General features: G+C 42.0%; 1 protein-coding gene across 14 annotated transcripts in view; it reads left to right on the forward strand.

Annotated features, from left to right (window-relative positions):
• The window catches only part of Syne1 (spectrin repeat containing nuclear envelope protein 1), a 459455-nt gene that overhangs the window by 154249 nt on the left and 289468 nt on the right, over positions 1 to 15738 (forward strand). For all 14 annotated transcript variants that reach the window (XM_060373516.1, XM_060373529.1, XM_060373530.1 and 11 more), the window contains 10 exons: positions 580 to 744; positions 2902 to 3036; positions 3206 to 3364; positions 3541 to 3749; positions 4312 to 4420; positions 5922 to 6086; positions 8465 to 8632; positions 10328 to 10492; positions 11490 to 11630; positions 14353 to 14513. In XM_060373516.1, coding sequence (XP_060229499.1) covers positions 580 to 744; positions 2902 to 3036; positions 3206 to 3364; positions 3541 to 3749; positions 4312 to 4420; positions 5922 to 6086; positions 8465 to 8632; positions 10328 to 10492; positions 11490 to 11630; positions 14353 to 14513 — 1577 coding nt within the window. The remainder of the gene's footprint in view (positions 1 to 579; positions 745 to 2901; positions 3037 to 3205; positions 3365 to 3540; positions 3750 to 4311; positions 4421 to 5921; positions 6087 to 8464; positions 8633 to 10327; positions 10493 to 11489; positions 11631 to 14352; positions 14514 to 15738) is intronic.

The raw sequence follows: 15738 nt of genomic DNA on the forward strand, positions 1-15738 counted from the left end.
TCCGATGCCTCCAATGCCTCCCTCTCTGGTACTAGGAAAACAAACATTTTATTGTTTCTTTTCTAATGTTAATATTCAAAACTGTTCATTATATTTTTTAATGAAATATCTTCCCTCCAAGTGCTTTCCAAACAAATAATACTGTTAATGATTCATAGTGATGTCAGGATACCATCTGACCAAATGAAGTCTCAATATCAAAGTGAAGGAAGCAGATTCCTGTTATAATTTTTAGTATATTCCAAACCTACAGGTGGCCATCTTTAGGCCCCATCAACAGCAAGTTGAAATTTAAAGAAAAACTAACATCCGTACTGAACACCTCATACACATCTCTTTGTTCTTTGTCATTATTATCTAAATAATACAAGTACTTATATAACATTCCTGATGTATCATTAAAAGTCATCCAGAGTGGAGTCATTTTTAGAGCATGCAGGATAATGTGCCTGGGGATCATGTAGGCCCTACCTCATTCTCTGAAGAGACTCTGATCCCTGTAGATCTTGGGATATTTGGGGCTCCTGGAGTGAATGTGAAGGGACCAAGAAGTGACTCCATTTTCTTTTTTGCATTAAGACAATGATCAAGAAAGCTGGAGACTGGAAGAAGCATGTGGAAGCCAACAGTCGCTTGATGAAGAAATTTGAGGAGTCTCGGGCAGAGTTGGAGAAGGTGCTGCGGGTTGCTCAGGAGGGCTTAGAAGAGAAGGGGGACCCTGAGGAACTCCTCCGGAAGCACACGGTGAGTCTCCCCTGTGTGGTACACCTGACCTATGTGGGTAGACCACCTATCTGAGACAGGAAAATAAAAACACTGTTCTGAGAAACAGTTTTGTTGGGTTGTTTGAGACTATTCTTGAGCTCCTGGGACAGTGAAGAGTAAGGATGATACAGGTTCTCAAACTACATGCTCATTATTTAGCCTAGAGAGTTTTACATAGCTAAAGATACTCTTAAGTAGTTTACGCTAAGGACTAGGTCCTTTATGGTCATTTCATAAATCCCCATGGCATACTCTAACATAGTATAGACACGATGTCAACTTGGCATCAGTAGCTGGCACACAGGCTCATTAAGAAGATTAAGAAGTCACCCTCATTCTTCTCCCCCTTTTTAAAACCACATTAGTACCGAAGACACTAGTAATAGATGGATGATATAGTGATGAACAGTGTAGTAAGAACTTGTACTTCAGTTATATTTACTGAGAGTAATTTGAGTGTAAACCCTACTGTCAAGGAAAGGTGCCTGCATTGGGGACACCGTATTTTAGAGGGCACTGTAGTCTGCGGCTGCAAAGCATCTATACAACTCATTTTATAATCGTGAATGTTAGGTCCTCTCTGCTTTGAATCACCCTGGTTTCAAATCTCTCTGCGTACATATGGCTGAGGCTGTTTTGAGACTTGCTGTGTGCACCCATGCATTGCTCTGTCTCTCATGCTGCTCAAGAGGGAGGACTCCGGCTAAAATGCTCAATCCCCATCCGGAAAGGCAAAGAGCATGAACATCAGAAGAAGGAGAAAACAGGGAACAAGTTACAAGCCTGCCACAGAGGGCCTCTGAAAGGCTCTGCCCTGCAGACTATCAAAGCAGATGCTGAGACTTATGGGCAACCGTTGGGCAGAGTGCAGGAAATCTTATGAAAGAAGGGGGAAATAATAAGTCCTGGATAGGACAGGAGGTCTACAAAGAGAGGAAAAGAACCAAAAAATCTGAGCACAGGGGTCTTTCCTGAGACCGATACTCCAACCAAGTACCATGCATGGAGATAACCTAGAACCCCTGCACAGATGTAGCCCATGGCAGTTCAGTGTCCAAGTGGGTTCCATAGTAATGGGAACAGGGACTGTCTCTGACATGAACTGATTGGCCTGCTCTTTAATTACCTCCCCCTGAGGGGGGAGCAGCCTTAGCAGGGCCAGAGAGGAAGACAATGCAGCCACTCCTGATGAAACCTAATAGAATAGGATCAGTAGGAAGGAAAAGAAGTCCTCCCCTATCAGTGGACCTGTATAGGGGCATGAGTGGAGAGGGGAGGAAGAGAGGGATTAGAAGAGGAGGAGGGAGGGAGCTACAGGGGGATACAAAGTGAATAAAGTGTAATTAATAAAAAATTAAAAAGAAAGAAAGAAAACAGCAGCTATCGGCCTTGAAGGCAGAAGTGGGTTTTCTCACAGCTCTAAAGGATTGCAGTCTGAGCTCACCTTGCTGCGATGGAAGGGTCCCAGTGAGGACTCTTTCTGGTTTACAGATGAACACTTTTCCTCATTGTCACAGGTCAGAAAGGAAAGCTTACCTGTAAGGTCTTTTTCCATTACCTCAGTAATTTTATGAAGGTCTCACCATGACTTCACCTAAATCTAATAACCCCTGAGGCCCTGGCTCCAGATCCAACCATCCTTAGGCTTAGGGCTTTGATGTACAGATCCTCGGGGGACACTGCTCCATCTGCAGCATCTGTACTAAACTACACACGTGGGGAGTGTGGGATGGCTTGTGATGATCCATGACACAGGTACGGAAGGGGGTTGTGGAAATCCTGTAATGAAAGTCCGGATTTACCACAGAGGACCCACATCATTGTCACCATGGGATCAAGGTTTGGGGATAATTCAGTGGCTTTTCAGATAACCCTACCAAATTTAGGAACCGCAAAGATATGTTTATTTGTTTGTTTGTTTGTTTGTTTGTTAAAATGCCAGAAGCAATAGTGAAATGTCAGGTGGGATGGCTTTTGACTCGTAACTGTGAATGGTTGTAGTTGGTTCCCAAAGAAGAATAGAGTTGCCTGAAGCTTTGATGAGGGCAGCTACTGGCTACCAGGGTCACCGAGATGTGTCTTCTGATGTCTTTACTCTGAATGGCACCTCAGCTCTCCTCCCTCTCGTTATGACAGGAATTCTTCAGCCAGCTGGACCAGAGGGTCCTCAATGCTTTCCTAAAAGCCTGTGATGAGCTCACAGACATCCTCCCGGAACAGGAGCAGCAGGGGCTGCAGGAGGCCGTCAGGAAGCTGCACAAACAGTGGAAGGTGAGGGTGGAATTATGGGAACTCGAGAAATCCGTGTCCTAGAATCTGTTCTGCAATTTGGAGAGCTGGAAGTAAGAGAAGACTAGTTTAGGACCTGTGGGCATCTCATTAGAGCACATTCCTAGTCAGAAGACCCATTCTGTTTTTCTGGGTCTTTCTGTGGATGCAGGATCTCCACGGAGAAGCACCTTATCATTTGCTCCATCTGAAAATCGCTGTGGAGAAAAACAGATTCTCAGCTGCTGTGGAAGAGTGCAAGGCTGAGCTGGAGAGAGAGACCAAGCTGGCTCCCCAAGAAGGGAGCGAGAAGATCATCAAGGAACACAGGGTATGTGCCACAATATGTAAAGTGTATAACTACATAAAGATATATAAAGATATGGCAGTCTGAGGGAAATGGTTTCATTACACCGGTTCTATGAATCTGCCATTAGTGTTTCTGTGGGAATACAGAGGAGTTTTGTGCCTTCTCACCAAGATAGTGGAAGTGTTTCTGTGTCTTAGGTTTTCTTCAGTGACAAGGGCCCTCACCATGTCTGTGAGAAGAGGCTACAGATCATAGAGGAACTGTGTGTGAAGCTCCCGGGCCGGGACCCAGTAAGGGCCACATCTGGAGCCTGTCACAGGGCTCTCAAAGAGCTCAGAGCTTCCATTGACAACACTTACAAGATGCTTGTGGACAACCCAGACAAGTGGAAGGACTACGCCAGCAGGTAGCGGAGCATCTCCAGAGAAGGCTCCAGTCTGCATCTTCCCTCTTCGCTCCAGACGTTGTTATAACACAGGGAACAGGAAAATCAGCTTTTAATCTTGCCCATGATGTTGTATGAACGTACTTTATTTGTTTTGTTGTTTGTTTTATGTTGTTTTTAAAGTAGGTTTCAGTCCAAAACAGGGTCTTGATTTTATTTAAAAATAGTCCAGATGTTCTTGAGGTCAAATAATCCCAGTCTTCTTGCTTTTCTCATATTCCTTCCTCACAAAGGGTTGCCTGCTTTTATTGGTTAATAGTACTCTGGTGAGATGGATTAAGCCAGACCTCAGGTGTTTCCTTCCCTCTCAGGCCCTGAGACAAATCTTTATTTCCAGCTAGGCAACCTTTAAGTTAGTGACCTCAGATATTAACACACTTGCCTTGTGCTCCATGTTAAAGTTTTCATAAAATCCCATCAATTCAGTCATCACTTACTCAACGTCCATGAATTCAAAATAGAAAATGTTTCTCACCATCCTGAGACTTTGCCTCTTCCTTTTAAAATTCGTGTTTGCTTTCAGGTTCTCTGAAATCTCATCTTGGGTGTGTGCAAAAGAGGCCTTGTTGAAGAAAATCAAGGATGAGCCCCTGGACAGCGCCAACCATGACAAGGTTAAGCATGCAGTGGACGTAAGTTTGAAGCTGGTCCTTGCTAGAGAAAAAAATTCCAACAATCAAACACTCCTATGTTTGTTTAGTGTGTGTGTCTGTGTGTGTATGTGTGTGTGTGTGTGTGTGTGTTTCCTATAAAAAACAGGTTCCTGTCTTTCTTTAAAGACAACATCTCTTCTTAATTACTATGGGGAAGGGTAGGTTTCCCCCTCTATGGAGCTGTTGATAGTTTTGAGATTTGAGCACTCTTAGTGATGCCCCTAATGCAGCTTTACCTGATGGAGAATGCTGAGCAGGAAATAGCATGCATGGTTGTATAACACAGCATAGACTGAAGAATTGTCAGGCTTGGTGGTGATGGTGCTCACCTTTAATCCCAGCACTTGGGAGGCAGAGGCGGGCAGATCTCTATATGGTCAAGGCCAGCCTGGTCTACAGATCTAGTTCCAGGACAGCCAAGACTACACAGAGAAACCCTGTCTCAGAAAACCTACCAACCAAACAAACAAATAAATTACAAGAATTGTCACAGTAAACCAGAATGCTGTTTCTGTACAATACAGTTTTGACCAGACAACTTGAGGACATGGAAGAAGTAGGGAATTCCCTATAATTCTGCCATAATGAGGCTGGAGTGGTCAATTCCTTTCAGTTGCTTTAGAGGCAACAAACCCAGCTATGGGAAGAGAGCTCCAGATCTGAATATCATGGTATTCTGTGACTCGCACACAGCAGCCCTCTCTCAGCAAGACCTTCGCTTGGTATATATTTCTCCAGCATTTCTAATCTTTGAAAGTCACATAAAAGAGCTTTGTTCCTTTTGCCACTGTCTTCTGGGTTCCTTTTTTCTCTGTTTAAATCATATAAAGAACTCAGTAACATTGCTGTGTACTGACATAAAATAGGTGTCCTGCTTGCTGCTATTTAGGTTTATTTGTTTGTTTTATCTTATCTTGAATGCACTGGTCAGTTTTGAACTCAGCTGCTTCCTGTCTGGTATGCATTTTCCCCTGCCCTAGGCTAACGATAGCTGGTATAGGTGGCTGCCCAAGGAACCATGCCCTCTGCCACTAGTCCTGAGACTTAAAGTTGGAATCTCCCCTGCATCACAGTGGCTAGTGAACCCTCCTTGCTAATTAGAGCTTGGTCCCACAAAGATGCGTATCTTTGCTGGCTAGTTTAATGTCAATTTCACGCAAGTTTGCTATGATCAAGGAAATATCGATTAGCATCTAATCTAATTCCAAAGGTGACTTTTGCCCATTAGGTATGGGCATTGGGAAGCCCTTCCTTTTGGTACTCGCTTACAGTGAGTCCGAAGAGCACTGTGAGCTCTCTTCCTCTCTTCAGACTGTTATCATATAACGCTAGCTCACACTACTAAGATCACATTACACTTCTTGGGTTGAACTCTTTCTTGCTAGAAAGTTGTGATCCATGATAACTCTTTGTTAATTAAAAAAAAACAAAAAACAAAAAACAAACAAACAAACAAAAAAACATGTCCTTTTTATTCCAGGAGATCAGAAATGACGTTACCAAAAAAGGAGAGCTTCTTAGCTGGCTGAAATCCAGGCTTAAACATTTGATTGATGTGTCTTCTGAGAATGAAGCCCAAAAGCAAGGAGATGAGCTGGCAGAATTATCAAGCTCTTTCAAGGCTCTTTTGGCTTTACTGTCAGAGGTACGTCATTTAGTGAGCTAAACAGCATCCCTGGGGAGGAGGCTGCAGGGCCATCCTTGTTTTGGTTGTGGTTTAGCAAGCAGTTTTACAAGGAAATTGTAGTTATTAATATGAAGATTGTTATGAAGATGTGCAGGATGCTCAAGTTATGGACAATGCTATTGGCTGGGAATTTCAAGTTAATGACCTATATCTAAACTCCAAAGATAACCAGTCGAATGGTTTCTGCTCATACTGGAAGCATCATTATTTCGCGAACACATAAGGATAGATATCAAATTTTAGGAGGAAAAGGTTGAGAAGCCTACTATAATGATGCATACTTGTAATCCTGAAGGAGAACAGGAAGTTCAAGGGCAACCTGGGCTATATACAACAAGTTCAAGACTAGAGAAACTATATAATTAGATCCTACCTATAAACAAACAAATAACAGAAAAGGAAAAAAAGAAAGAAAGAAATACGCTTAGAAGTCAGAGAACTTCAGAACTTACCCTTTATACCCTACTTCTTTTTTGTCTTGAGTTTTCTTATTCAGTGCCTCTAGGCCCCAACTTCCTTACTTTTAAAGCAGAATTTAAAATACACTAATGAGGAAGCAAGAAAGACTGAAACCAGTACCTTAGGAAGCACTTGGAAGATTGTGGAGACTGATAAGTCTTCATTAGCTGCTAGCCAGTAGTAGTAGTATTAATAGTTGGAAGACCAGAAGCATTCCATTTTAACAGAGGCCTAACTTACTCTAAACTTAATATGCATTCCAATGGAATAAGCTATATTCCATTATAGGTTAAAATACTTAAATTTCATGTCTAGTAGGGCCTCTTCCACTGACTCAGTGTATAAGTAGGAAGCTTAAGAAGGCAACATGGAACCAATTTTAAGCTCATGGGTTTGTGGCCGGAAGGCAGTATAGAACAATAATAAAGTAGTATGAAAAGGACACTTTCACCAAATGCTCTATTATTTTCTTCTCAGTTTCTCGCCCCCGTTGGTTTTAAATAGTATGGACTCAACATTTTGTATAAGGCATTATCATAGCCAGATAATATTCATGAGATTATAATCAAGGGACCCCAAGATATGAAGTACAAAGTAGATACAACTTTATTATTCTATGTTGACTATCAAGCCATGTACACTTTTCTTAATTTTAGAATAGGTTCTTAATAGGGTGCAGCATACTGTCCAATGAGATAAAATTCTCAATACCTCTAAGTGGCTGTACCATTTAAACAACAAGTTAAATAAGACTTAAAACTATGCAAAACAAAAGAAAATAGATAGATAAGAATTTGGTTTTTAGCTGTTGATACATAGTTTGCGTATATACTTAAAACAAGTATCATTGATTTCAACGGAGCATAAACTTTGAAATTATGAGTTCTGGAGGTGTAATGTATGGTATGATAAACAGAACAATTTCATATATTTGAAATTACCGAGGACAACAGACTCTGAGTCTCTCACAAACACAAAATGTGCATTGCCAAGTAATGGAAGGACTAGTTAGCTTTGTTAGAGAGCTTATTTCTGTGAGCGAGAGCACTGGCCCGGCAGTTCAGTGCATAAGACGTTCTCCCACAGGGCCAGGTTAGGTTCCTAGAACCTCTGTGACAGCTCACAGTGGTCTCTAACTCCACCCACAGGGGATCTGAGGCCCTCTTCCGGCCTCTGCAGGCACCAGGCATGCAAGTAATGCAGAGATAAATTCATGTAAAACACTTATTTACATAAATAAAAATTAGTTTTAGGTCGCTTCATAAACTGTACTAAAGCATATCATTGTGTAGCTTAGCTGTATATAATGTCAGTTTGTCAACCTCATCTCCATGTAAAAAACTATTCCACAAACTTTGCTAAGTGTTAAAGTTATTTTTATAAAACTATGTTTCTCTCTTAATCCGGCTATCACAGAAATAATTGAGACTCTTTTATATTTGTTTAATAATAAGCTTCACAACACAGTAACTGAGCAGTTAGTACTCTATTCTTAACACTCTAAGCTAATCTGGTTTCCTCTCAGTGTACATCCCAGAGATACTTGCACTTTGTAGCTCCCATTCTTCTCTCCTGATGTCCCCTAGACCTCTCCCTGGCTGAATCTCCTACTTCCTCCTCTAAGTCCTCCTCCCCTGGCTGGCAGGAAGTCCAGCTCTATCCTCTCCCCTGCTCAGTGACTGGATGTAAGCTATTTTATTGTCATGCCAGGGAACAACTGGGGAACAGAGTTTACACAACATTGAGACAGGAGATTCTCAGAACAAGGATTGCAATCAATGGGGGGAGGGAGGCAGAGAAATCAGTATTTGAATTACACAATAACCTTATGTCTACAAAGTAGCATATGATTTACTTTTTTTTCTGTGAAAATTTAGGTTGAAAAGATGCTAAGCAACTTTGGAGAATGCGTCCAGTACAAAGAAATAGTGAAAAGTTCCCTTGAGGGGTTAATGTCAGGTTCCCAAGACAGCCAGGAAGAGGCTGAGAAGATCCTAGACACAGAAAATCTGTTTGAAGCACAGCAGCTGCTCCTTCATCACCAGGTAAAGAGTCTTCTTTACTCACCACATGTGCAATGCTGTTGAGAGAGGGAGACTAGGTTCGGAGGCGGGGGATGGAGACAGGGAAAGGAGAGAGAACCTGTCTGATGGTTCAAAGCACTTGGCAATTCTGTGCTTTGCACTCTCTGATAAACATTACATATTTCAGAGTACCCTAGATGACAAACTCCTAGACATTTTAGTTTGAAAATTATAACTTACTTGAAGTGCCAGATGGTTCAGGTGAGTTTGCTCTTGGAAAAGATTACAAACTAAAAGCAAAGAAATTATAATATGTATGCATGTATATGTACATATGTGTGTATGTATATATGTATCTATGCATGTATGTGTATATATATATGATTGTATATATGTATGAATATATGTATAGTTGTATATATGTATGTGTGGGTATATATATGCATATGTACATTTGTATGTATATATGCTTCTATTTATAATCAACCTTTTCTTTTGGTGATATATTGAAGTCAAGACCTCAACTCTAAGCTCCAGCTCTCCAGTAATAAACTATTTTAATCAACTTGTTTCCTGATAATTGTTGGTAGACATTAATATATATGTACAAACGGTATATACTTCTTATATATGTACACTTGTATGTGCTATGCTTACATATAAATACATAAGTGTATATAACTGTATATACACTTATATACATATCTGTATATACACTTACATGTGTAAGTAGCATACATATAAACCATAGAAATATATGCTTCTAGGAAGTAGCATATATGAGAATAGTGCTTGTCAAGTGCAATATAAACCAAAGTATTATTCAAATAAAATATTTCATGATGAAATTCTAGTGAATTTGATGAAGAAAATGCTAACATATATTATTAAAAGTATGTATAAAAGATCACCCTTTAAGTTTTGTGGGGTTCAAGGGTTAAAGGTCCATAGTTCTCCATTATTGGAAAAGTGTCAGGATTCCAAAGTCAAAAGATATGATTTTGGTATTTATATTGTTTTAAAACTTACTGTATTTCTTTGGCCAGGACTTGGTTACATGCATATACAAACTTTGTAAAGATATATAACACGAGATGTGTGTAGCATTCTATCTGAAAATAATACATAAATTTATATGGCATGATTAAATGTAGAGCTTTTCCCTGAAAGCTCAGTATATTAACCATTCAGAAATATACCCTGAAAGGAAAATTCTTAATATTTGCATCTATACATCACAGATGATAAAATGGGGTGGGACTTTTTAAAGACAAAAGAAGGCTGTCAAGTCTTTTTTTTTTTTAACCGAAGTATTTTTGGAGTGTTGCATATGTTGATTGTTCTCCAAATTCACACACAATTACAATGCTAAAGTCAAATTAATTCAGGGTTCCTGATAGTAATCTTTTAACTGTTGACCTGTACTTTAAGACATGGTTCAAGCCTACACCTGGCAACACCTCACCTTCCACACTTCAAATAGTGGCATGATAACAGCCGTGCACAGCTTCAAAGCTATAAAGTTTTACGCCTGATGATGGCGGCAGACCTTTAATCCCAACACTCAGGAGGTAGAGGCAGGGGGATCTTTGTGCATTCAAGGCCAGCCTGGTTCACACCGCGAGTTTTAGAATAGCCAGGGCTACACAGAGAAGTCTTGACAAACAAATAACAAACAAACAAGTTTATATCCATGTGTTGAACTACTGCTCCCAGCAAAAGACAAAGATGATCTCAGCGAAGAAGAGGGACCTCCAGCAGCAGATGGAGCAGGCGCAACGGGGCGGACAGGCAGGCCCGGGCCAAGAGGAGCTGCGGAAGCTGGAAAGCACCCTGACTGGACTGGAGCAGACCAGGGAGAGGCAGGAACGCCGCATCCAGGTAAGGCCAGGCTGCCCGGAGCCGGCTCTGGGGTGCTCAGGCTACATTGACTTCCTGTCTCCAGCAACAGCCAGCATTCGCCTCCACTGCTGATGGTGCTATTTCCTTAAGTACTTTACCGGGACAGAAGCTTCCGAAGGTGGGGCTTTTGCACGCATAGATGCTTATCTTAGTTGCTTCTCTCACTGTTGTAACCAAATACCCGGCAAGAAGCAGTTTAAGGGTAGAAGGGCTTCTTCTGCCTTACAGTTCAAGAGGAGACATTCCACGGTGAGAAAGGCATGGCGGCTGCAAGGGCCGGCGCTCCTTGTGTATCAAACCTCCAGGCCCGCCCTTAGTGTTCCACCTCCTCCAGCAGGGCTCCACCTCCCAACGTTGCCACAACTCTCCCAGTCAACCCCGTCATCAGCTGTGGACCAAGTACTCAAAAATGTGAGCCAGAGAGGAAACATTTCACATTCAAATCACCGCAGTGCTTAAGAGTTTAATGACTTTTCCCCAAGTTGCACGCAATTTAGTGATGGAACCAGGATGCGATGTACACTTGTCTGGATGCATGAACTTGCTCAAGTTGTTTCTCATATCCAGGAAGTCCAGCAGCCACACCTTAGCTCCCCCACCCCCACCCCGTGCTTGAGAGTGCTGTTGACCTACAGTCCTAGGAATGATTTTGAGTTTTTGCTACTTATCACTCTTGTTCTCCTCTCTAGTCTTCCCTCTTGCTGCCCTACCTTTTCTTGACAATGATTGCCACTTATCTACATTTTCTAAGTGCATCTGTAGGAGATGCTGGGGAACTCATACGTCCTCTGAAGCCCCAGACATGGGAAAGAAATGCTATCAAAGACAACAGGGCCATCTTTAGTCAGTGTTGTTGTATGACGTCACACTTGCCACAGGCTGTCAGCCTAGGAAACGAATGAGAAGGCTGCAGTGCGGAGGGATTCAGTCTGGTCATTTGTCATGTCACAGGGTGTGTTGTTTATTTTTAATTTAGGTCAGCTTGAGGAAATGGGAACGGTTTGAGACGAACAAGGAGACAGTGGTCAGGTACCTTTTCCAGACAGGATCCAGCCACGAACGCTTCCTGAGCTTCAGCAGTTTGGAAAGCCTGTCTTCAGAGCTGGAGCAGACAAAGGTATGTGAAGGCAGGGGGCGCCTCGTTACTCCTTCAGAAAACCCCTTTCCTCCACTGTCCTAACTGATGATCGTTACACGTTTAAGCAGTTCCTACTATGTATTGATGATCGACACTTCAGAACACAGTGAAACATGGGCGTAGGAAGGATTTATACCTTAAGAACTAAGATTTCATAAAATTGGGGAAGTGTCAGTTCCCCAACAGAGGTGTGTATAAACTGCGGGATTTCTGGAGGGAGTGATGTTTACTACCTGGTGAAGTAAGACTGCAGAGAACAGGGTTCGGGAGACAGACAGTTGTCCTGGAAAGAGGAACGCCATCAGGTGTGAAAGTGCTAGGCACCATGACTGTGTACTGTAGCGCAAGATACGAGGACGTAGCCCGGGAAGCTGGGCAGCGGTGCCAACAGTGAAACCCCAGATGTTACCCTCCTAGCAGCTGGAGCTGGGTTATCGGAGAGTTCCTTAGAAGGTCACACAGCCAGGGCCTTGCCTCAAGCCGTGAATGTCTAGGCAGATCTAGAAATCAGCTTGAAAGGGTGAGAGACTGGGGTGCTGGGTACCCCACACTGTGACACAAGCACGTGGAATCTACACCCACGGCTGCCTTTGGCCTTCTTGCTCACTTTCCACTGTTTTATGTTCTTATTCTATTCAACACCCTTGGGTGGTTGTGCTAAGGGCATCGGCATCTTCCATGTGCTGGTTTGTGATATGTTCACATGGTCGAGGTAAACTTCACAGCAGACATGGCCTGGCACGGAAGTGAACATTCGGAGAGACTGAAGCTTGCTCAGTCAGCGAAGAGCAGAGCCTGGTTTCGGCTGTAGACCTACCTGACGAGAACCAGGTCTCTCCTGATGTGCCCATGGCCATTCATACAGCACATTCTCTCGGCTAGGTGAGACACCACCTTACAGCCTTACAAAGTCGTTCTATTTTTAATTTTCTTTTACCAACTCTTACCTGTTTCTTTGAAGCCCTCTGCATTGCAATTTACTGTAAATGGTTAAGGCAAAACATTATATACATACATGCATACATACATACACACATATCCACATATCCACACACAGACACATCTTCCAACATTGCCTTCTCCACAGCTCTGGAAAAGATGGGGTCGTAGCAACACTTAATTGACACTTCTATTTGCGTTCACGGAATCTGAGGGATTAGCAACAATGAGTTTCATCGTCTTCATAAATGGACCAGCAACTCTTTGGAGCTCACAGGCATCGGCCAGCATCATACTTTGGGGTATTTGAACCACAGGTGGCTTCTCTGCGGTAACAGCAAAACTTACGTGACACTGTTTAGTCTTTCAGACAGGAAGCTATAATGATTCTGTGTTGTGATTTTTATCTTTTATGGTATTACAATGACTTTCAAAATGATTTTTGGAACTACAGTCTTACATGGTATTGTAGAATAATTTGGGGAAACGCTTGGAGTGGCAGGCTGTCTCTTACAAATATTTACATAGCAGTTTTGCACTGACTATTTAGAAGGGGGAAGCTGATGAATATTTAAACCTCTTGTCAGATTTTCTTGCATAAGAAGAAATAAGACATTATTTTTTTTTACTTGAGGTTATCACCAGGGTTTAGTTTTTCTAATTTAATATTCAACATTATTCACCTGACAAAATTCAGCTAGCACCTAGAACATAGCAGAGCCTCATACAAATTAAAACTTTTGAATTATAAAAGCTCTGAGTTGCAGAAAATCAGCAGGTGGAGTAAACCAGTTTTTGTCCATATGAAAGATGTAAAAATGATAATTGGTACCTGCCAGTATATGCCACTTAAAAATGAATCTTCTGGTGGATGATAAGTTCCCCTTCCAGGAAAATATGATCTGTGCATTTCACACTCACACAAAAGAGCCTGGAAAGTAATTCATCAATGTGGGGAAACAGTGGTTCAGAGTCATCATGACTACAGGCAGGCTTGACTTGTTGAAAATGCAGCTTTCCTAGGACTAGGCATGCAGATCAAAAGGAAGAGTGTCCTCCCAGCACACAGGAAGGCCTGGGCTAGAGGCCTCTGGGTAAACCTGGTATAGTGCTGTATAACCACAGGTCAGTGCTCAGGAGGTAGAGAAAGGAGAAGGGCCCAAGAGCAAGTTTGTGACCTGCTCGGCTTACATGAGCTTCTGTCTCAGTCACAAACCACAAGCCCTGAGCTTCTTTCCATCATGTTATGTTTGTATATACATAAATAAGATTCTGCAACATTATTAGCAGCATATAATACTTCTCAGGGGACCAATAACTTCTTCCTGCAGAGAAAATGTATAAGAAAAATCCCTGCTGTTCTGTGTTAGATAAGCTCTCACTCTATTAGGTAAACAAATCAATTTGTTGGCCCAGAGATCTACCGTTCAGATGTTTAAAGGATCGATAACTCTGGGTTATTTTGTGAACTGGCCGGTAGTAAATGAACATATCTGAGGGTAAGTTAATGACTGTAAGTGTCTCAGAATTCAGAATGCTAAGCCCAAATCAGGAAAGTGTGCAAAAACCATCCTCCAAGCGCTAGTGGAAATGTTTTAACCAAACCATCTAAGTTAGCCTGCCGAGTGTAAATCTGTCTTACCATTAAGAGCAGTATATGGTCTGTTCCGTGGAATCTGCATTTGACTTGGGTGCAGCATCCAACAGTTTAAAATGCTCACCTAACAGCTCTGCCATCTTTGCTCCCCACCCCCACCCCCAGGAGTTTTCTAAGCGGACAGAAAGTATTGCTAACCAGGCTGAGAACCTTGTCAAGGAAGCCTCTGAGATGCCACTGGGGCCCAGGAATAAGCACCTGCTGCAGCAGCAGGCCAGGTCGATCAAGGAGCAGGTCAAGAAGCTGGAAGCCACGCTCGAAGAAGAGTACGTGCCTCACAACCTCTAACCTTCCCGCTCTGGGATAGACTCCCAAGCAGTGTCTCCTGTGTCTTCTATTCCAGTCTTTCAAAACTCTCAAGCTGTCTGTCTGTCTGTTTCAAGCTGTTTGAAGGAAGCAACTCACAGTTCAAAAGAAAATTATCCTTAGCCCAGGAACTGGTATCCATAATGGCAGAAGTATACGAGGAGGAAGGTGGTGTTGGCATCTTGAGCTGGTATATTCATCACTAAGCCATATCTGTTCATTTCTGTGGCCTTCAGAAAATGCAGACGCAATCTCTAAAGTAACCCACGTTTGCCTGTTGTTGTTTTAAACTATCTTATTCTCTTGCCGTGTGTTAGACGGGGAAGTATCCTGATAGCATAGATGCTAGGCCAAAGCATACATGGTGCAGAATACGTGTCTCCAAGTCCATGTGTGTGCTTGGCACCTCTGCATTCCAACTCCCGTGGTTCTACTCCTCCCATAAATTACCTGGAAAACTCTAACTTGCTTTTCAACAGTTAATATTTATCTGAAAAGAAGAAATAATCTCGTGTCCCTGTGATAGCCTTCTATATAGCTTGAAGGAGATACGCTTTTGATATCAGTCAATATTCTTTAAAATAATATCGCCAACATTTTTATTTAGCAACACATTGAATACTGGTCTTTGATTCTCAGGAATCAGGACTGTACTCGCAAGAGGGATTTCAGGATGTGAAAGCTGTTTTTAGTACTCTTGGGGCCTTGCATGGAACATTTTATATTTGCCTAAACTTTAAACATTGATCAATATTTTATTTGAAACTAATTCTGACTTCAACTTTTGACAACTTTATATTTGATATCCTCCACCCATCTATGCAAACAGTAAATCTAAGAATATGTTAGAAAGTAAGCTGCTTCTAAATGGAGCAGAGTGTCCATGCGAAGCTAAATTTTATATATAAACACTGAGCTACAAGATAGATTGTGTTTGCATTTCTTACACTGTTAAGTGCATTAGACATGCACAGGGTACAGATTTGAGACTGTAGCCCTCGAATTTGACAATCAATTGATGCCATTATTTTGTTCTTGGCATCCAGTGCCTTTTGAAATCAGGTATACGTTTCCTTCACCCAAGGACAGCATTTAGTTTAGTGCTAATGTGTTACCTTCCTAGTTTCTTTCTAAACTGAAAGCCATGTTCACCTGATTATTTATCAAGAGCTCATACCAACTCAG

Source organism: Meriones unguiculatus, chromosome 20, assembly GCF_030254825.1.
Source record: "Meriones unguiculatus strain TT.TT164.6M chromosome 20, Bangor_MerUng_6.1, whole genome shotgun sequence".
Classification (NCBI taxonomy): domain Eukaryota; kingdom Metazoa; phylum Chordata; class Mammalia; order Rodentia; family Muridae; genus Meriones; species Meriones unguiculatus.